Raw genomic sequence first — 20,912 nt, forward strand, 5'->3', positions numbered from 1 at the left:
TTTTGAAGAACAAGGGTTAATCAGAGATTGTTGACCTCATGCGCTATCTCAAAGCCGAAATCTTTATTCGGCTTGACAACTGGCGTGCAAAGCCCTTGGCGGATTGGTTCAACATGGTGCACGACGCTCGTCTGGAAAAGAAGTTCAGGAACAAATACTGGGCTGCCAATCAGAAGGCCAACATGAGCAGCATTCCTTTCTTGTTCAGAAAGATCAGAAAGCCGCTCATAAACTCCAACACCCAGCTTGCCGACGTGTATTTCGTGGAAGCCAGAAAAATCATGCGCCGTTCTGTCTGGGTTCCTGGACCTGAACATCCCATCATCCAAAGTGCCGTTGCCATCATGGTGCGAGCCGATGAGGATCCAAACCTCAAGGAGAATCAACCGCTTATCGTTCAAGTCTGGATAGCCTGGTGTCTTCTTCAAGACGAACCTTGCATTGAGACGAGCTACCTCGCCACGATGATCCACGATCGTGCCAACAAGAACTCCGAAATTAGCACATGCTTTGCACACGAGTTTGCCGCCTTGCGCAGGGCCAAGAGCGCTCACTCTGACTATAGTGGTTACAGCAAATGGCTGCATATGCATGGAAGATGCCATATCATTCCCTTTGAGGAGTTGATCGCGAGAGAGATCGTTGTGACCATGGCTGGCGGAGTTCAGTATCCTGCCAACAACACCAGGCAGAGCGGTAAGAACACCACAAAGACAAGTTGGACAAAGACTCAAATCACTGACAATGAAAAAGGCAACAACTATCAGGGACAGGCAGGTGCCAGAACCTCACTCACCAATCGGGATCGGAGCCCAGAGGAGCTCTTTGAGCCTCGGTCTCTCTCTCGTTCCCGGCAGCAGGGCCGCCCCCGTGAAGAGACTCGACCTACCACGGACAATCAACAGTCGAGCCAGCAACATAAGAAGACAGCCTATGGAACTGAGGCAGGAAGTTCCGGCAGCCTCCATGGATCCACCTCTCGAGCTCAGCCCGGTGGTTTAAAATCTTCTCTGCCAACCTCTTCATCGTCAATCTCTTCTACTCCGACCTCAGTTAGAACTCCTTCAGCAAGAATACCTTCCGCTCGAGCCTCTGCAACCCAACTTTCCTCAGCTCGAAACACTTCGGCAGAGAATATCGCAGCTTCCGCTTCCACCGGTGCCGCAGCTCACATCACCACGACTCCCACTACGACTGCTCCAATTCCAGCAACTCCCACCAAGGCAGCTCTTTCAACCGCAGACGCAGCTACCATGACCATGGCGGATTCGAATGCGAGCAAGCCAATGACCCAGGCTGATGTTGAGCGAATCATCCACGGGATGCTGGAGTCCACCAAATTGCTGACTGCAGCAAGCCAGCCTAACAACTCGCAGGCTGTCACCGCTGCAGACCTGGAGGCTTCCGAGAAGAAGGTGCTTGCCAGTGTCGGCAATTTGATTCACGCTAAACGCGACGAGAGACTTGACGAGATGCTGCCGCCTATCGAGAGCTCCGTTGCGAAGATGCGAAGCCACTTGGAGGCAGTAGATGACGCCATTCGCGAGATTCAGAAGAAAAGTCTTGAAGATGAGAAGAAAAGTCTTGAAGATGACGTCCGTGTTCAATCCGCGGAGCTCCGATTGATGCAAGTCAAGATGGACATGGAGATTACCAAGCGTCAGGTATCCTCTCTCGAGAAGGCTGTGGCAGCTAAAAGAGCCGACAACAAGGAAGCCATCAAAAATCTCAAAGGCGATATTCGCGTCGGCCAGTTCAAGCAGGAGGCCTTGGAAGAGGATCAGCAGAACATTCGAGACGACATGAAAACAATCATGGACGACATTCGAAGCATCAAGGAGAAGCAGGATGCTCACGAAAAGTCTCAGGCGGCTGCGATGAACGAGTTGCGCGAGAAGACCGTCTCCAGCTCTCAGTTCTCTGAGGGCGGCAAGAGTACCGATTCCATCACTTGCGCTCCCTACGCTCCCACGCCGAAGAAGGGCTCGTCCACTCGGAAGAAGTGAGTCAGTACTCGAACTTTGCTTGTCTATCCTCGTAGCCTACAGTCACTGCGGCGGCTCGGACAAAGTCACGAGATGTGGCATAACACGAGGAAATGAAGGCTACCAACGATCTGACAAATGATGTGAGAGTACAATTCAGATGACGACAATATTACTAGCAGCGAAGCTTGGCAAGACGAATACCAGTACAACCACGACCTGAGCAACGACTCCTTTGTCCTTGGAGAAGGGGTGAGAGATTTGGCTGGGGATGGAGGAACTGGCATATCGAAGGAACAGGGACTGGCCATCACTGGGAATTGTGAACGTTGGCGTTGGATGTTGGTTTGATTGGCTGTACGGAAAACAATGGAACGTAACCCTCGGTCCTGGCACAATTGTAAGATAGTCTATGATGAGCAATTAGGAGAGAGAAAGACAAGAAAACCCAGTTGCTCGTTACTCTGACGTTCTATCACACCGAGTGAGGGGGTGATATGGGACGATGTAATTTGCCAAAAGACTGAAGGAGCTCAACGAGGCCAACTCGAGTGTCAAGCCACCCCTGGGCCTATCATCTAGACCCAACGACTGTGCGGCGGAAATTACTCAGCACAGCAATGAGATCATTGGTTCCCCAAGGCGAAGCGGAAGTTGGAACCATTCAGGCACTTTTTGAATGTGGTAAGACGAAACCAACAGCCGCGGTGCGTGGCTGTGTGTGTGTGTTGTGTTGGTGAAAAGGAGAGAGCCACAACCGCGCCCAACTGGCCCGTGAGAAGAGCCACCCCCAGTTCCCCCAGTACAAGGCTCTCTCGCACTTTTTCGAACTTGAGTCAAACCCATGGCATGGGAAACCAACGCACGTGAGATTTTCGGAATGCGCCTAGATTGCTAGGATCAATTAGGTTCTGAGTTTGGTGGCAACCAATGTGATGGTGTCTTGACAGCGGCTGTGCCCGTCTTGCTTCACCTCGGCACTTTTGATGCGTACAATTTCGCTTTTTGAGAGCTGCGATTTGTAATCTGAGTAGTTGACTGATATTCAGTTGCTCATAATTACTCTTCTTTCGCTTCTCGCCGGTGGAAATTATTCGGAAAACATTCTTTGTTGTAAATGGCTTCGTCTGTTCTACCCACTTACACTTTTTCAGCAGGAGAGAGGCGCAGCGTGTAAAGACCCCTGTCGAGATATGGCCGGTGTTGGAGGTCGCTTGTTGGTCACTCGGACTTGACGTAGGTTGAATGCAGTGCAGCACACTTTCGATTCTACATCATTTTCTGACAATCCCGGTTGCTTCCTTTTTTTCCTTCGCTTCTTGCTCTCTCCCCTTTCCTTTCCAACCCCTGTCAACGGAACACTTCCTCCATACAATGCAAAGTTGACGAATAACGTTGGGTCCCCTTCTCCAGCGGGAGACGCAGCAAACGTGGGCCTGCAACGACCCTTTAGGCAAATGCGGACAACAGGACAACCTGCCGGGACCTGACCAATGTGGTGGTACAGCGGACGTGATGAACGACAGTCTACCCGTTGCCGTTGGGGGCCTTTTTGTGGTTTTGCGAATGAGGTCTCGATATCTGGCCTACCTACCTGGGTAGCCGGATTACGGCCGTTGGAACGCCCAACCGTAGTCTGACTGACTGTCTGTCTGTCTACCCATTTCCCTTACGCTCTTGCTGCTGTTGGTGCTTTTGCTTGGGTGTGGACAACGAACCGGGCCGTTGGATCACAGGGACAAATGTTAATACATATAAGGATGGCCTACGAAGGGGTCTTGCTTGGATATCTTGGAGGAAGAAGGTAAGAGTCACCAAGCTCAACTGCTCTGAAGTCTGCTCCAGTCAAGTACAAACACCTATTTAACCATACCGATTTTTGTTTGAGTCCAGTACACCCTTCTCCTTCAGCAGAGCAAATCAAACTCGAGCCCCATCTCTCAATTATCTTTATCCTACCTTCCCTCGGCTCAAGACGTCTTCTGACTCTCTCACCTTCACTCTCCACACAATGAGACTTACACGGCCTTCCCGCTTCGAGCGCCTCGGCTCAATACAAATCAACGAGCTCCAGCGCGTCATCGAGCTCGACGCCGGCTCAGGACGCAGCACCTCCTCCAGCCTCACCGTCTCGCGGGATGATTTTCTTGCCATCGAGTCGCGCATGGCCATCGTCGTGCTCTGCATGAACGAAGAGTTCCGCACAATCGAGTCCGTCTTCTCGGGCATCCCGCACGACTGCCTCATCGTCCTCGTCTCCAACAGCAACAGGGCGCAGGGCGGCTACAACGACCGGTACGAGACGGAGGTCAATATCCTGCAAAACTTCTGCCGCGAGGCGGATCGCTTCGCTATCGCGGTGCACCAAAAGGACCCTGGCGTCGCTGATGCGTTTGCGGCGGCGGGGGCTCCTGAGTTGGTGAGCGACGACGACGGGCTGGTGCATAGTGGTAAAGGGGAGGGGATGCTGGTCGGCATGGCTGTCGCGGCGCTGATGGAGAGGGAGTACGTCGGCTTCGTGGATGCCGATAACTATATCCCCGGCTCCATCAACGAGTACTGCAAGAGTTACGCTGCCGGGTTCCATCTCTCGAGGGCGACGGCGGAATATGCCATGGTCCGGGTGTCGTGGAGCTCCAAGCCCAAGGAGCGGAACGGGCGGTTGATGTTTGATCGGAGGGGACGGAGTTCAAGGGTGGTCAACGAGTGGTTGAATAATCTCCTGCAAGAGTTCTCTGGCTACGGGACGGATTGCATTACGACGGGGAATGCTGGAGAGCACGCCATGACGATGAGTCTTGCGCTGAAGCTGAGGATGGCGAGCGGATTTGCCGTCGAGCCGTATGAGTACCTCTACCTCCTGGAGCAGATGGGCGACTTGGACCATCATCATCATCACCAGAACCACATCAACCACCAAAGACTCGACGACGACAATAACAGCGACACGCTCTCAGACGCAAGCAGCCCGATATCTCCGTCGTCAATGTCGCAGCTCCTGTCGCCTCCCGCCTCGCCCGTCAGCCTTGGCAGCAGCAGAAACAGCAGTCTCGGCCGCGACCGCAACCGCAACGGCTCGCGGCAGCAACACGCCTCGGTGCAGATCCACCAAATCGAGACGCGGAACCCGCACCTGCACGACAACAAGGGCGACGAGCACGTCAGCGACATGCGCGCGCAGGCGCTGCACATGCTGTACCACTCGCCCATGACGCCGGCGCCGATGAAGGCGGCGCTGCGCAAGTGGATGGAGGACGAGGGGGTGTTGGCGGTTGGGGAGGAGGTGCCGCGGGAGCGGGTGTATCCTGCGCTCGGGGAGCTTGATATGGCGAGGCTGGCGGGGTTGCTGGGCGGGGAGAGCGTTAGGAGGATGGTTGGGGGGTTTCCTTGACCATTCCATTTGTTGTATTGTGGCTTTCTTTTCTTGTAGTTCTCTTTTGTTTCCTTTGTCTTCACTCTTATAGATACTTAGATCCTTCGTTGAGATAGACATAGCGTTCTGGGGTTTGGTTTTGTTGCAGCTTAGGTTTTTAGCATTAGATAGATATCACCAATGAACAAGAGATACCACTTCGTCTTGATTCTTTGTCTCCAATGTGTTATTGTCCACAAACTTCACGAGTAATGACGAAAAGACAGTAGGATTCTGACGGAAGTCAAGGACTGTCAAACGGCCGTAGCCGTGCTTCTAGAAGAGGGGGGTCGGCAACTTGCATCGGGTCACCTGCCTTCTGATGGATGCGCTCCGGGTTTCAGTGTGTCGAGAAATTTAGGAAACCCCGTTTAAATCCGGGACACGCTATATTCTTTCTGCATTATCCTTTCCTGGCAACTGCGGAGGAAACGTGGGGGCCGCAATGCGGGAATGATAATTGATGATTGACAATTGATGATGGGATATGCAATGCGGGGCAGCTCCTCCGGTACCTTACGGCCGGGTAGCACAGCTGCCCTCGCACTCGATTATGCACGAAATCCGAGAGTCTGCATGGTGGTAGTTTCGCGCGCCGTTACTGTTCGACAACGGCCGCGCCGGGGAAGGGGGAGGGTTGTTTTCCGGGATATGCCATGCGGGCTGTATGACTTGGGGTTGTTTGGTACGGCGTCCCATTGGTGAGGAGTGAGGAGTGCGGATGAAGTGTCTCACTTTGCCTTGTCTTGGCTTTGCCTTGTTTTGGCTTTAGTTTGACTCTGGTCCGACATCTTACTGCGAGAATTAGTTGGGGTCGACTTCTGGGTTTGATGACAGGCTGTCTTGCTGCATATTTGCCGAGAGTTGAAGGAAGAGTTGGAAGAGCATTGGACGTCGAAGTTAGACTATCCAGCCGTTTAGTCGAATACGACTGCCTTCGTCTCAGAGCAGTGTGAGGCCAGAGGTGGTTGACAAGATTCTGATTGAGGTACGAGTGGCCCGGAGATATTTCTATTGTTTGTATGTAGAGAGGAATTCTTTATTGGTGGTGCTGGGAATCGTCCAATCGCAAAGGTTAAGTCGGATGCTCACTTGCGTTGGTTGCTGGTCTGTGGTTGAGACTGAGATAGCCTCAAGGAAGGGGATGAGTAGGTGGTGATCGCTTCGGGGCTTGTCAAGATTTCTAGGGAGTTTTTAGCAGCAAATAAGACATGGGTCAGCCGCGTGCTTCTGAAATTTGTTGTTTGTAAAATCGAAAGAACACCACCGCAATCTCATCTTGATCATTTACTGTAAGGCATCGTTTGAAAAATACATTAAATGACTGGATGATGAATCGACGGTTCTAGCCGTATCATCAACCTCACGCCACTCTTTGTCCATCTAACCCTTGTAACAGAATTGAGAACGTCTAGAAAAACACGTGAAAAGGCTCCCAACCAGCTCCAGACGACCATCACTTCATCAAACCTTGACCCAAACCTTCAACCCCATCCCGGCCCTCCTCGTCTTCACCATCTTCGCCGCACACCAAAAACACATACCAGCAAGCAAACAAGACCCCGCATACACCTGCGCACCCACATACCTCCCCCCCTCAGCCTGAATAATCGCCCCAGCAATCGGCGGACCCGTCAACACCGCAAAACTCACAATCGTAAACGTCATACCCATCCGCGTCCCCTGCTTCCTCGGATCGCTCGTCAGCTGGCTCAGTGCCGAAGGGAACAGGCTCTGGATCGCGCTGGCGACGAGGCCGTAAAATGGGGTCCAGACGTAGAGACCTGCTGTCGAGGAGACGGCGACCCAGCAGTACATGAGGATGCCGGAGGCGAGGGACATGGGGATGAGGGTGTTTATGGAGCCGACGCGGTCGGCGATGTAGCCGGGGAGGATGCGGCCCGGTACGCCGACGCCGTTGAGGACGAGGAGGAGGTTGAGGGAGGCGTTGTAGGAGAGGCCTATGATGTCGCGGGTGTAGGAGGCTAGGTAGTAGAATGCGAAGAAGACGCCTAAGTAGTTCTGTGATAGGGTGAGTATGGGGCCCTGGGAGACTGATACCGAGTTAAAGAGGAGGTTATTCGAGACAGCTTACCAGGAAGGACCCAATGGCGTAGAAAGTGTACTCCAACTCTTTGAAAGCAGCCCACTCGACGATGCTCCCGGCTTTCCTGGGCTTGACTCTCGGCTTCAGGAAGATGAAGCTGATGATCAGCGTGCCGGCCTGCACGAACGCGATAGCACGGATGGTCCACCCGAACCCAATACTTGGAAGCAGCTGCCTCACCATGCTAGGATAGATCAACCCGCCCGTCGAGCTGCCAATCGACACGAACCCCAGCGCGAGTGCCCTTTTCCTGTCAAAATAGGTGGACGCCGTCGACAGGGCGGGACAGAAGAGCAAGCCGTTGCCGAGGCCTAGGCAGATACCCTGCGAGAGGAATAATTGCCAGTACTGCGAGCAGAAGGAGGTTGCGAACATGCCGAGGAAGACGAAGAGGAAACCGGCGATGAATAGGTGGCGAAAGTAGCCTGCGTCTGTGAGGCGGCCGCTGAAGGTGCTGATGAAGAAGAGGAGGAAAACCTCGAAAGAGCCGATCCAGGCTATGTCTGACGGCGGGCGGCCGAGAAGAGTGGTGTAGTAGGATTGGAAGACGCCGAATGAGTTGACGATACCCCTGCGATTTGTTAGTTTGGCTGGATGTACACAGCTTATGACGGACTCACCAGGTATTCATAATGACCAGATGGGCGCTGAAGACTGGTGGAAGTTAGCCTCGTGAGCTTAGGGTTCATGGCACGCAGCAACTCACTCGCCATCCATGCGGTGACGCCCCCGTCAGGAGGCGGACCTTGTACAATACTGGACCTGGACGTGGCCCGACTGAGCACCCGGCCCACGATCCCGCTGGCCTCGGCGCCGGCCCCGTGCCCAGCATCCGTGTCCGGGTCCGTGTCCTGCGCCACGATGCCCGGCGGGTCGTCGTCCGATGAAGACGACGGCAGCGCCTTTTCGTCGCTGTGTACGGCTTCCTTCATACGAGCATTATCGTCGTCATGAGGGCGCGACTCCATCGTCTGCTGTGGCCCTGACTTTTCGACATCATAGGCGATGTGAGGAGGGGAAGAGCTCATAATTTCCCTTTTGCCCTATTCCGGAGAAGCGCGCCAATCGCAATGCCGAGACACGGGTATCGCTCCGATCTCGATAACTTAAGCGGCTTCTTGTACAAGCTTTCGCAATGTCGTCATGCTTCAGTTGCCGAATCCATAGAAGTCCTGCTAAGCAATCAATAGCCGACGCAAACAGAAGTGCGCAAGAAACATGAAGAATGAAGAGATCAGTAGGGGTGTCGTCGCAGAAGCAAAACTGTTTCAACGGCGCCAAAGCCTCAAGCGCGCCCACCCTAGGCCCTTAATACTTGGAAAGCGACGCTGTTTGCTCGAGTCATGGCGGCGCTGAAGCGACACTATCGATCACACCTAAATGACTACCCACCCCCGGCGCCGACCCCGGCCGCGGGCAAGCTGCATTCTGGCCGGGTGTTGGAGAACAAGGAAAGCAATCCACTTTGAAACACACGCAATCCGGGGGGCGGTAAAGTGGGTGGAGACGAATTGACAAGCCCTTTTGCAGCTGTCAAAGAGAATTGTCGAGTATCACTCCATATTGTCCGTACGTATGGGTATGCGGTTTGTACTTGTTTGCGATTGTGAATGCGACTGCGACTGAAAATCATTGCCCGGGGGGCTCGGGGAGGCGTAGGCGAGCTGCTGAACATATCGAATAAAGACATCGGGACGTCAATCCGCCCGCTAGTGTGGGTAAGGTGGGATAAAATCGGCGAAACGGCCTGGCTGCTTTGGTGGCCCCATCGAGATCAACGCTTGTCACCGGCCGGTTCCGGCTTTGGCTGCTTGCTGATCGGAGCTGGACCGCTCCGAGGCATCTTCAACTTCGGTGATGGGCCCCAAACGAAACGTGATGGACAATGATTTATCGAAATTCTTGGTGTGAGAGGCAGCAGGGAAGAGGGCTGCTCTGTTGGCGAAGTAGTTGATAGGGTGCGTGCGTGGATGGAAGAGAGAAGCTTCCTGGCCTGCCCTGTCCTGGAGGTGGAGGTGGAGGTGGAGGTGAAGGTGTGCCGTTGGCATCAGCCACAGCCCGGTGTACACGCGGACCAAATCCGGTGCCCAGCCACATTTGGCGACTTCGACTCTACGGCTTCACACGGAGAACTTACAACTCACCACAATATTCACCCCCCGATCTGGGAAAATAAGAGAGTCTGACTTCATATCGCCCAGATCTGACGTCAGGACCTTCGACCATTCTCCCCAATCGACCGCCTCTTCTTAACCACAACCCCGATTTAATACAGCTATAGATAGTGTTAGTAAAAACGAGCTCGCGCTTAACACTATAGCATTTTTACCTATACTTTCACCACTGCCTCCACTGCTACTGCCATTTCTCTTCTAATCTTCCTTATCCTTGGTAGTTCATTCTCTATGTATTCCCCACAGAATACACACAAAGGCTCGGACGTTGAAGAATAGGCCAGGGTTAAAACACACCGTTCTATAAGTTGCTCGAGGTATACGCTTCCGACTCATTCCGCTAACTCACACCAGGGTCGTGAACGCAACTCGACGCCTTAAGAACGCTAAAAGAGCCGACATCACTAGCGATAACACACGGCTCCTCCCACAAGTCGATCCCGACAATGTCCTTGACGTAGAGGGTTTTCCAGCCAATCTGGGCGACTTTTGGTCGATGGACGGTTTGTATCATGTTTGACTCAGATGCCTAGTGCTCGATACTAATACCACACAGAAAGCGACATTCGCCAGCTCGCCACGAACCTTGGAATGGAGTCGGACAAGGTCGCATACCCCAAGCTCATGCACCAAGCGTTTGAGCGGATTGCCGAGGCTCCTTACTGAAGTCATGACATAGACGACAACTCCAGCTCCTGGTGGTCGAGTAAACCCCCGCCCCCCAAACAATTATAAATTGTGCGCGGGCAAAGGAATGAACGAGCGTTTCTTTTTGTCTTTTTCAGTTTTTTAGCCGAACAGAGTTGTGGGTTTTTGGCACCAACAAGAATTTCGTATGCTTGAAGATGTGACTGCGCCACGACTTGTATGCTGGCGCATTCGATTCCAATAGTCATCACGATAAATCTGGAGAGTATCATGAAGATCAGGGAGAACCTTTAGCCCTGAGTTGGTTTATCCTTTGCAAGACCGTGGAGCCGGCACGAACGGCCTCTGATGGTCTTACATAAACCCCATCTTTCCCCTATCTCGTCCCCTTTTCGTTTTTCTCTCCAACCACCTCACTACCATCATCTTGGCGTTTCTTTCTCTGCAAGCATTCTCGATCCAGATCACAAAATCAACCAGGGACGGCAGCACGAACAACCCTACCACATTTACCACGGGCCATGACCAGGATGACGCCATCCGCCTTCTCCGAGACGATCTGGCCAAGGCTTTTACCGACTTCACTAGCCAGGTACAGCGACAGTAGGCTATGATTAAGACGCTATTTAACGAGGTCCGCGAGCTGTATTCCGGGTTAGGTTTTCATTATACCGTTATATAAGTTTAATTATATAACTAGGAGCTAGTTTTGAAATACGATTTCAAAGTCTTTAGCCCATCTTCTCCTAAGTAGGTAATTTAGTCCTTCGTAGCTTTACGCTCTAGCTCTACCACAACTCTTTTTATTATTAATACTATTCTTACTATATTTATTATTTTTAACCTTCTTATTATGCTTCGTCTTTTATATATTCCTTAGCGAATATACTTATATAAAAGAGAATAGAGAATATTAAGATAATAATAATGTTAAATCCCATATTAATAACCGATATCTTATTTTATTTGCTTATTATTATACCCAAGTATATTTGTATTTTGATCAATTTGTAGTAAACTTTAGTATTTCTAATACCCATTATAACAAAGAGCACTAATAGAGTACTAAGCACGCTTACCCTAGCGCACTACTAACGCTACAGAATTATACGCCCCCTCTAAGCCTCGGGGAGGACCACACGTAGAAGCGATTTCAGAATCACCGGAACGCTTAGAAAATCGCAACAGTACAACAGGAAGTGCTTTCGTAATCTCGAGAAGGGTTTCCGTCATCTCAGTGACGATGACCTACCTACCCAACCTTAAGGCCGAGCTACGAAGCAAGCCGACTGTTGCCTCAGATACCAAGGTAGGCCAACCAGGTCACATAATGCGGGAACCTTGGTCTACTGGCTTCGTAATCATTGCGTCTTGCAAAAGGCTGCGACGGGCCCATGGCTATCCCAGAACCGCAGCATATAAACCCTTTGGCTCTCAGGCTTGCTAGTTCCTCCTTTTTCTGTTCTTCTCTTCTCACTACGTGAATCTATCATTCAACTCTCTTATCAATCGCAAGCACTCCACAACTCACGGCACCACCCAAAGATTCAAAGGCATTCATAACAAACCACAGCGTCAAACAAGCCGATATCCTAACATAAGAGAGGCTTCCAAGACTAATTGACTCCTAATTTGTCACTCGCTAGATTATTCCAACGGCCTTGAAACCAACGAAGCAATGACGCGCATCTCGTTCGACGGCCATGGAGAAACTCACCGCAGAGGTAACTAAGTTCATTCTGGATGTGTTAGAAATGGATAGAGTAGATGGAACAGAACGACTTTTGCAAGTATCAATGTGCCTTCATACCCATGTGACGGTGGCGGGACGTGCATACCCAAACATCCACTTCCTATCGACCCCTTAGGGGTCCCCCGGGGCTTTCCCAGGCAATTCCTGTGTTCCTCCCAGAAGTGCCATGTGAGCGGATGATTCCTCCACGTGACTGCACGGGTGAGGGAGATGCGAGGTGGTGGCTGTAGCCTTGCCGCACCTTCCACACCTCACCTCACGTCCCTACGAGGCTGCCACCAACGAAGCCCTTATATACACTCTCAACACCGTTCCCGTCACCAGCCAGCAGGCGCCCGTCTAGGTCGATGGGTCAGGTCAAACTGGCTGGGTGGTGGAGCGGTTAATGGTCCGACATAATTATCAACGCCAACCAGCCTACTTGACGACAGGTTTAGCGCATACGAGTACCCGAGTTCGAATCCCAGCATGAGCACTAAGAGATGTAGCCCCCAGTTCAGCACCGGGGGGTGAACTCTTTTTGGGTCTCGTTGTTTCTAGGTTTCCCTAAGGTTGATCTTGCGGCCTTGAGCGTAACCTAGGTATAGACTCCCTTTCAGGACATGCAAAAGCTCGTCTGGCCGAAGACTGAAGATGAAAGGCAGGCTTTATGCTGACTATATCCTCGAGTCCCTTTTGAACTAGTTATAGAGGAGAAGAAATGGAAGGCGCCCTGTTCTAATTTCCGTCATCTAAAGGATCCGACTTCCCGGGCAACTACCAGATCAAGTTTGACGGGCTTCCCGACCGCAACCTCGTCGACGCCAAGCAGGAAGTTACCAGCCAGTGGGATATCGCCAAGCTCCGACGTGTTGAACGCGCGAACGTGGGTTTAGTGGTATACTGGATTCGCAAGGAGTTGCTGTCCTCTCTGGCCCCTGAAGCAGCCGACGCGCCTCGCCTCGCGGGTGAGCAGGGGAACAAGATGGATCGTGAGTCCGCTGACAACTCCAGTCTCACGTACATCTGGCTTTCTATCGATGGCTGGAAGGGAATTCAGATGGCCTACTTGGCGTACCAGCAGCAGGGCCCTGTTGTGGGTGACATACACGTGTGTAAGTCGGCGTCTTTCAGATTTCTCCCGATGGCAGACCTCGTACTGGTTTGAGTTCGCAGAGGCTGATAGCTAGCTGTTTTCTCGGTTTCTCGGTTCAACTTTACAGCCGCTGCATACTTGGCGATGCGAGAGGCGGTAAGGCCAAGGCGAAGGACGGAGACTTGTTTGAGTTTGAGATGCCGATCCTGGACAAAGGTCGCAACCCCAAGTGGACATATGTTGTTTGCTGTTTGCACATGCAAAAACCTCAAGCATTGAACTGACGAGGGACATCCTGCCACTTTGTGCCCCGAGCCCTGCACTCGCCCTGAGGGATAATGCAAGACAATTGTGGTATCTGGTGCGTGTTCAAGCTTGTCTGATCTGAATGTTGACCTTTTTTTGTTCTTTTTGCCCTGGAGACTCTGTTGACATAATCGTGGTTCAGGTGGACCAAACACGGCAGGTGGTCTTCTAGGGTACCTGGCTGTCGTTGAATTTGGAAAGCACTCGCGGTGGTAAGCATTTGTCACGCCCCGCACGGCACGCCGGTGCAACTCCAACCTCACCTCACCTCACCTCACCTCACCTCACCTCACTTCACCTTACCTTGAACGACTACAAGCCCGACTTGTATCGCGAGACTTTCACTCAATCCACCGAAAGGTTCCGTCACAGTATTTTTCAACTTTTTCATTCCACATCCCGTCATTCCGGTCACCTGGAGGCCGATTTCCCGACCACCTCAGCCCCAGCATCTGCCAGGCAGACGAGGCCAATCAAGAGGCCGTTGGGCTGACTTCTCCTTGGCATGCCGTTTACCTTTGACGGTTGTCTTGGGACCCCAGCCCGCATCGCTCTCCTATTCGTCGCGGGAGCAGCCGCATACTTTGGCGTTGACGGCCTCCCGCTTCTTCGCTGCAGGGTGCCCACAACACCATCACCACTCTCCTATCAACACGCGATGCAAAGCTTGTCCAACGACGACTCGTAAGCCCTGCGACGGACAAGAACCACGAAACCCCCAGCATCATACGTCCGACATGGCCAATCAATTTTCTAGCCTCTGTTCGGTTGGTGCCTGGGCCCTTACGCAGAGAGCCTTCTTGAAACTGCTGCATGGTCCTTCCTTCTGCTGGAAATTCCATCCACGGCTTTGTCTAATTGATGAATGAGACTACGCAGAAGCTGGCTGAACCATGTCCTAGAGTCGGTCCCTCATAAAAACGAGGCTTCTCTCGCACCCGATAATGCCCCTTCTGCCGACCTGTCTTTCTGGATCACTTCAGCCCTTGGACACTCTGGAGCGAATGCTCGACACCAATCATCGCCAAATATCTCGACGGTAATCACTCTACCAAGCGCCTAAAGATGTGGAAAAATGGCAGGTGAGTCATGGCAATCGCCTCGATCTATTACTCGTCGTCTCGAAGCTAACGTCCATCGTGCGCTAGGAATCGCCCAGGACCGGCTTCGTCTACAAACGGCCCATGCTCCTATTACCTGAGGACTGGAACCTGTGGCTATGGCCCAAGGTGCAGATTCTCTCATGATACAGGCAACAAGCCCGACCGTGGAGAACAAGGTCAGTGGCGAATTAGCAATCCGTCACCCGACCACCCACCGGCGATTGCCAGACGAATCGATGGCCGGACCGCCAATGCCCCGAGCCGAGCGCGTAACCCGGAGCGTGAGCGGCTGTTTCAGTGGAAACGACTTCGACCTCAGCCGAGACAGGTGTCGCTTCTCTGGGACGATACTACGTCGAACTTCTTCCGCACTGCTATCAGTCTGGTGGAACAAGATGTGAGCCTGGCGCAAGAGGTCGTCAAGGAGATGGCCGCTGACGGTCGGCTGCCGCTCGTCAGAGATGTCATTGAGGGAGTCGCTTCAGCTAGAACGCCCGAGGCCAAAGCTCTTCTCTGGGAATCGCGTATTTCGCCCCTGTTCCGAGTCTTGCTCCACCCGACTGTCGTAGACTCGGTGGTTCTCGAACAGGAAACGGCTGTGCTCTATCGATTGCTCCTGGGAGTTGACGCCACACGCCTGAAAACTCTCTTCAACTTTGTCTTCGATGTCGTTGATCACTGGTGCGAGTTGCCTTTCGAAGACACGGCTGTTTCTGCCATGGAAGCACTTGCTCTATCCTGCGGCGTCTTAGCCAAGGTTATCAACACCAGCACCTCGAATATTGTCAATGCCCTCTTTCACCCCATTGTCGAAGGAATCAAGCTGCGATTAGATGTTTTCGGCAACAAAGATAGCGACTTCCATACCCTGCAAGCGACAAGGCATCTCGACTATGTTTACCGTCGCCTGGGTATCGGCCAAACTCTGGTCGACGCTGTCCATATCTCGGCTTCTTCTGGTGCCGTGGCCGAATTCACTCTCAGTCAGGATTTGCCTGGAAAACTTTCCAAACGCCGCGAGCGCCACGACAATGACCACCAGGATATTTCGGATATCAAGCTCATGCCTACCCACCAAGAAATCATGTCTTCTCGAGATGAATACTTGCCGGTCGCCAACCCCGCACAGCACCACTTGCAAGGCCTGCGAGGTTTGCTAGATCGGCATTTCCGCCTGTTGCGCGAGGACACACTCCATGATTTACGAAGCGCCATTCGCACAACCGTGGAGTCAAATGTCAAGGTGCGAGATATTCGGACACGAGTTGTTGCCTACGACAACGCCTTTGCTGTTGACATGACCTTCGACAGATGGTCAGGTGTTGAGTTCGTTATCCAGATTGACCAACCCCGACCCACAAGAGGTTTAGACAAATTGCAACGCGGCACTTGGTGGGCAGGAAAGAGACTCATGGATGGAGCTCTTGTTTGTATTGTCGATGAAGTGGGTGGTATTTTCTTCTTCCAGGTCTCAAAGTCGACCATCAGAACTCCCAAAGATGAGAACCAGCCGGGTCAAGGAGACATCCAAGAGGAGAATAAGAACGATGCACCGCGCTACAGTCTGCTAGACGATGAAAACCACGCATACGTACATCTACATCTCGTCGACACAGGAATCGACGAAATCAAGAGATCTCTCAGGTGGTTCAAGACCATGCAGATCGTCCGCCAGCATCGTCGTCTTCTCGAATTCCCGTCTATCCTACTGGCTTCTTTCACCCCTCCGTTGAAGGCATTGCAAAACATGTCAAAGACCCTGGATCTCCCTTTCCAAGGTCTCCTAACGCTTCGTGCTGGGAGTCGAACAGCGGATAATCCTCCCCCACTCTACTCCAGGCGACCTGATTTCTCTTTCAATCTCAGCTGCCTGTCGACTGATGGCAGGGAACTTTCATACACTCCCGGCGATGCGATCAATCCATCGCGTCTAAGCAGGCACTCCAGTCTTGATAAGACTCAATCCGAGGCCATTCTCAATTCACTCAGAAGATCCTTCGCCCTGATTCAAGGTCCCCCGGGTACAGGGAAGAGCTATACCGGAGAAGCGCTCATCAAAGTCTTGCTTGCCAACAAATCGAAGGCAAAGCTGGGGCCCATCATGTGCGTTTGCTACACCAACCATGCTTTGGACCAGTTGTTGGAACATCTTTTGGATGGTGGTGTCCAGAATATTATTCGCATTGGCTCCCGATCAAAGTCCGACAGGTTGGCTCCTGTAAATTTGAGAGCGGTGGCTCGAGACATGACCCGCACGGCTGCCGAAAGTCGGGCTCTTTACAAATCTGTCGAGACTTTGGACGGCGACACAGAACAGATTCGCGGTACGCTTTCGGATTTCATCTTCAGCAGAGACAACGAAAAGATTCGTCTTCACCTTGCCCAACACTATCCTGCCCAGCACGAAGAGCTGATGGGGCCAACCTTGCCGAACTTTGATGATGAAAAAGAGAGATGGCAGACTGTAGACTACTCACGCGGCAATGTATTCAAGAAGTGGCTCGCTGGCGGCGCGCCTACCAATACGACGCGCCCACTTCGGCGCTTGCGCCAATTGAAGCTAGCCGACCTCTACCATCAGGAACGTATCCTGCTCTACCAAGAATGGCTTGATGAAGTGTTGAGAGGAGAGATTGATTCGCTGTCGAACATGCACAAGGTTTACCAGGAACACAAAGAGAACAACAACAAAATCAGGAGCTCCATTGATCTGCGTTGTCTTCAAGAAGCGAACATCATTGGTGTTACAACCACCGGTCTCGCCACCAATCTTGACCTTCTTCGACGGGTGCACGGCAAGGTTCTTGTGTGCGAGGAAGCGGGCGAAGTTTTGGAAGCCCATCTTTTGACCGCGCTCCTGCCGACTGTTGAGCACGCCATTCTGATCGGGGACCATCTTCAGCTACGCCCTCAGATACAAGACTGGAGACTCCAACGGGCAAACCCGGCTGGCTTCAAATACTCCCTAGATGTATCGCTCTTCGAGAGACTTGTCCAACCACCTCCAAACGTACCGAGCATCCCGTTCAGTGTCCTCGATACGCAACGTCGGATGCACCCATCGATAGCGGAACTAGTACGATCAACATTGTACCCATCTTTGTCAGACTCTGAAAACGTGCAAGACTACCCCGAGATCCCAGGCCTGGCTCGGAGGCTGTTCTGGCTTCACCACGAAAGCCCAGAATCGGGGGGAAAGTCTGATCAGGACTCTGTTGAGACGTCATACTCCAACAATTTTGAGATTGAGCTTGTCTCGGCGCTTGTATCCCATCTGTTAAGGCAGGGTGTATACAAATCTGGGGAAATTGCCGTCTTGACACCTTATCTAGGACAACTGAACAAGCTACGACAGAAGCTCAGCTCCGTCATGCAGATCGTCATCAACGACCGGGATATGGACGATCTTGCTGAGATGGAACCTGCTTCTGCTGCCCAAGGCAGCTTCACGAACGTGGGACAAGCCGCGAAAACAAATGCTCTGAGCGGTGTTCGAGCCGCAACGGTCGACAATTTTCAAGGCGAGGAGGCCAACGTTGTCATTATCTCACTTGTCCGCAGCAACAACGACAACAGGTGTGGATTCCTCAGTACTTCCAATCGCATCAATGTTCTGCTGTCTCGGGCTAAGCACGGCATGTACATCATTGGCAATTCACATACCTCGAGCCATGTCCCGATGTGGGCGCAAGTCACGGAAATCCTTCAGAACGGTGGCAACTTCGGCAACAGGTTGGAACTACAATGCCCGCGACACCTTCAGAACAAGGGCTTTGTGTCACAGCCCGAAGATTTCCTCCGATTTTCTCCGGATGGTGGGTGCAAACTCCGGTGTGACCGTCGGCTCGCATGCGGCCACGCCTGTACTGGCCCTTGCCACTCCGACCACCTCCACAACGCCATCAAATGTCTCGAGGACTGTGCCAGGCCGAAGGTGAATTGCGACCACCCATGCCGCCGACGCTGCGGAGAGCCTTGCGACAAGCTTTGCACAGAGGTGCTGCGCGGCGTTGGCCTGAAGCTTCCTTGCGGTCACACTCTTGACACGGTCGCTTGCTGGAAAGCTCAAGACCCGTCTGTAATCCAGTGTGTCGTGCAAGTCGACAAAGTGGTGCCGGGATGCGCTCACGCTGTGAAGGTGTCCTGCCATGTAGACGTTACCAGGGACAGCTATCTTTGCAGGAGCGAGTGTGGCTTTCGGCGGCCTTGCGGCCACGCATGTAAGTCGCTATGCTCGGCATGTCGCGTTAGAAAAGATGGTAAGGTGGTCGAGGAGGATCACAAAGCTTGTCGACAGACCTGTGGCAGATCCTACACATCCTGCAGCCACTCTTGTCGAGCAGCTTGCCATAGCGATGAGGTTTGCCCTCCGTGTTCATCTCCATGCCAAAACCAATGCGTGCACTCAAAGTGCGGCAAGAAATGCCACGAGCCTTGCGCGCCATGCGCAGAGGAGGCGTGTCCATCCTCGTGCCCACATTCAAAGTGCACTATGCCGTGAGTACATGTCACGTTGTGATTATGGAACTTTTCAATGTTTGCTGACTTGCGATGACAGTTGCGCCGCTCCTTGCGATTGGATCCCCTGCACCAAGCGGTGTACCGAGATATTGAAGTGCGGACATCAATGTAAGTTATTTTTCTTCTGGTCAAGTGAGAACGTATTGACAGTGCCAAGGCCCCTCTGTCTGTGGTGAACGTTGTCCAGCCGAGAAGTATTGCCAGACATGCGCCGCGGATGACATCAAGAACAGGGTGGTCGATCTCATCCTCATGGATGACTACGTTTCAGTGGACCTGGACAAGGAGCCCTGCATCTTCCCAGACTGTGGCCACTTCTACACTTACACGACCATGGACGGACAGATGGGTCTCCGGGATCTTTACGATGTCTCGCCTGAAGGAGTGCCGACGGCCGTCAAATCGGGGTCCCACCCATTCTCGGTGACTAACATCAAAGTGTGCCCCGACTGCCGAGGGTCTCTAAGAAACATATCCAGATATGGGAGAATCGTTCGACGTGGTCTTCTTGATGAGTCGACGAGGAAGTTCATCAGCTGGGCCCACAGCGTCAAGCAGAAGTTGACAGACGCGTTTTTCGCTGCACAAGACAACCTGCAGAAGATGGAGAAGAATAAATTCAGCTTTCCTACCACGCAGTTGGGGTTTCCCATGTCCCAGTCGGCATTTGCTCTCAGAGGATCTCGGCAGCAACAAATGACCCACCTCTTCAAGCTCACGGGAAATACCAGGCACGCGGTACTCAAGACGCTCCGAAATCAGGTCACCAATTTTCTCGGGTCAGTAAGGAAAGAAGAGCAGCCGTATCAGCGCGTGGCACACTTGGTCTGGCACGTAAACAAGCGGCGGCAAACCAGCGACTACTCATTTGACGAGTCGGCAATTCAAATGGGTGGAATGCTGGACGCCATGACGCTCTCGCTACGGTGTGATCTTCTCCTGGTCTCTGACTATATCAGTCTATGCCGCAACATGACCGACAACGACAGCGACGGTGCCAAGTCCGCCAGCATTGATCCCATGCCATACATCAAGGACTGCCAGCGACTGATTGAGACTGCACGAATGAGAAATTATTCTCGGCTGCAAGTTGAAGGCCACATCTGCCTCGCCATGTTTTGTTACTTTGCACCGCCTGACGATGCTAAGCCGACGACTGACGCACCAGAGGCACCTAAAGCAGAAAACTCATCCACGAAAGAAAGTATGATCAAGCTCGGCGAGGACCACCTTTTAGAAGCTGAGAAGATCATCAAAGCAAATCCGTCCGCAGCCACGATGGCCTCCGAAGTCGAGACCGCGAGGCGCATGCTCTGCGACGGAGTCTTCTACAGCGAAGTCTCCACTGACGAAATGCGAGCCGTCTACGCAGCCATGAGCAAGGAGTTCTCGGGAACAGGGCACTGGTACACATGCCGCAACGGACACCCCTTCACCATTGGAGAGTGTGGTATGGCGATGCAGCAGACGGTGTGCCCGGAGTGCAACGCTCCGGTCGGCGGCCGGAATCACTCTTCGGCGGAAGGCGTGAGGCATGCGGTGGAGATTGATGCACTTGCGCGCGGCATCGGAAGAATGGGATTCTGAAGAAAAGTAAATTAATGGAAAACAGTGTCCTGTGTAAAGGCTTTCACTTGCTGATTGTCTTGCTCGATGAACGCCCGTGATGACGGTCCTTCTTACAATAGACTGGCACACTAGTGATCTTGCTGTGTCGTCCGTCAGCCTACACTTTAGTTTCCGGATCTGTTGTGCATTCTTAGTCCTCATCTTCTATGAATACAAATTCAATCGCTGCCTTACTTGCCTATAATTACAGCCTCAGACA

General features: G+C 52.5%; 6 protein-coding genes across 6 annotated transcripts; 4 read left to right on the forward strand and 2 right to left on the reverse strand.

Annotated features, from left to right (window-relative positions):
- Positions 1 to 38: 38 nt before the first annotated feature.
- On the forward strand, positions 39 to 2,006 carry CCOS01_11043 (uncharacterized protein; the record flags this gene model as incomplete). The annotated part of the gene is made up of 1 exon (XM_060459196.1): positions 39 to 2,006. The coding sequence occupies one exon, from the start codon at positions 39 to 41 to the stop codon at positions 2,004 to 2,006; it is 1,968 nt and encodes a 655-aa protein (XP_060309928.1).
- Positions 2,007 to 3,996: 1,990 nt separating this feature from the next.
- Positions 3,997 to 5,376, forward strand: CCOS01_11044 (mannosyl-3-phosphoglycerate synthase; the record flags this gene model as incomplete). The annotated part of the gene is made up of 1 exon (XM_060459197.1): positions 3,997 to 5,376. The coding sequence occupies one exon, from the start codon at positions 3,997 to 3,999 to the stop codon at positions 5,374 to 5,376; it is 1,380 nt and encodes a 459-aa protein (XP_060309929.1).
- A 1,485-nt stretch (positions 5,377 to 6,861) lies between these two features.
- Positions 6,862 to 8,532, reverse strand: CCOS01_11045 (major facilitator superfamily transporter; the record flags this gene model as incomplete). Its single annotated transcript, XM_060459198.1, has 4 exons — positions 6,862 to 7,419; positions 7,493 to 8,075; positions 8,125 to 8,158; positions 8,211 to 8,532. 4 exons carry the CDS (start codon positions 8,530 to 8,532, stop codon positions 6,862 to 6,864), a joined length of 1,497 nt encoding a protein of 498 aa, XP_060309930.1.
- A 107-nt stretch (positions 8,533 to 8,639) lies between these two features.
- Positions 8,640 to 10,344, forward strand: CCOS01_11046 (uncharacterized protein; the record flags this gene model as incomplete). The annotated part of the gene is made up of 3 exons (XM_060459199.1): positions 8,640 to 8,644; positions 10,033 to 10,181; positions 10,235 to 10,344. 3 exons carry the CDS (start codon positions 8,640 to 8,642, stop codon positions 10,342 to 10,344), a joined length of 264 nt encoding a protein of 87 aa, XP_060309931.1.
- Positions 9,289 to 10,192, reverse strand: CCOS01_11047 (uncharacterized protein; the record flags this gene model as incomplete). Its single annotated transcript, XM_060459200.1, has 2 exons — positions 9,289 to 9,507; positions 10,028 to 10,192. The coding sequence occupies 2 exons, from the start codon at positions 10,190 to 10,192 to the stop codon at positions 9,289 to 9,291; spliced, it is 384 nt and encodes a 127-aa protein (XP_060309932.1).
- Positions 10,345 to 12,004: 1,660 nt separating the features above from the next.
- Positions 12,005 to 20,671, forward strand: CCOS01_11048 (uncharacterized protein; the record flags this gene model as incomplete). The annotated part of the gene is made up of 5 exons (XM_060459201.1): positions 12,005 to 12,050; positions 12,817 to 13,173; positions 14,713 to 18,382; positions 19,122 to 19,192; positions 19,242 to 20,671. The coding sequence occupies 5 exons, from the start codon at positions 12,005 to 12,007 to the stop codon at positions 20,669 to 20,671; spliced, it is 5,574 nt and encodes a 1,857-aa protein (XP_060309933.1).
- Positions 20,672 to 20,912: the final 241 nt, after the last annotated feature.

Source organism: Colletotrichum costaricense, assembly GCF_030867565.1.
Source record: "Colletotrichum costaricense strain IMI 309622 chromosome Unknown Scaffold_12.1, whole genome shotgun sequence".
Classification (NCBI taxonomy): domain Eukaryota; kingdom Fungi; phylum Ascomycota; class Sordariomycetes; order Glomerellales; family Glomerellaceae; genus Colletotrichum; species Colletotrichum costaricense.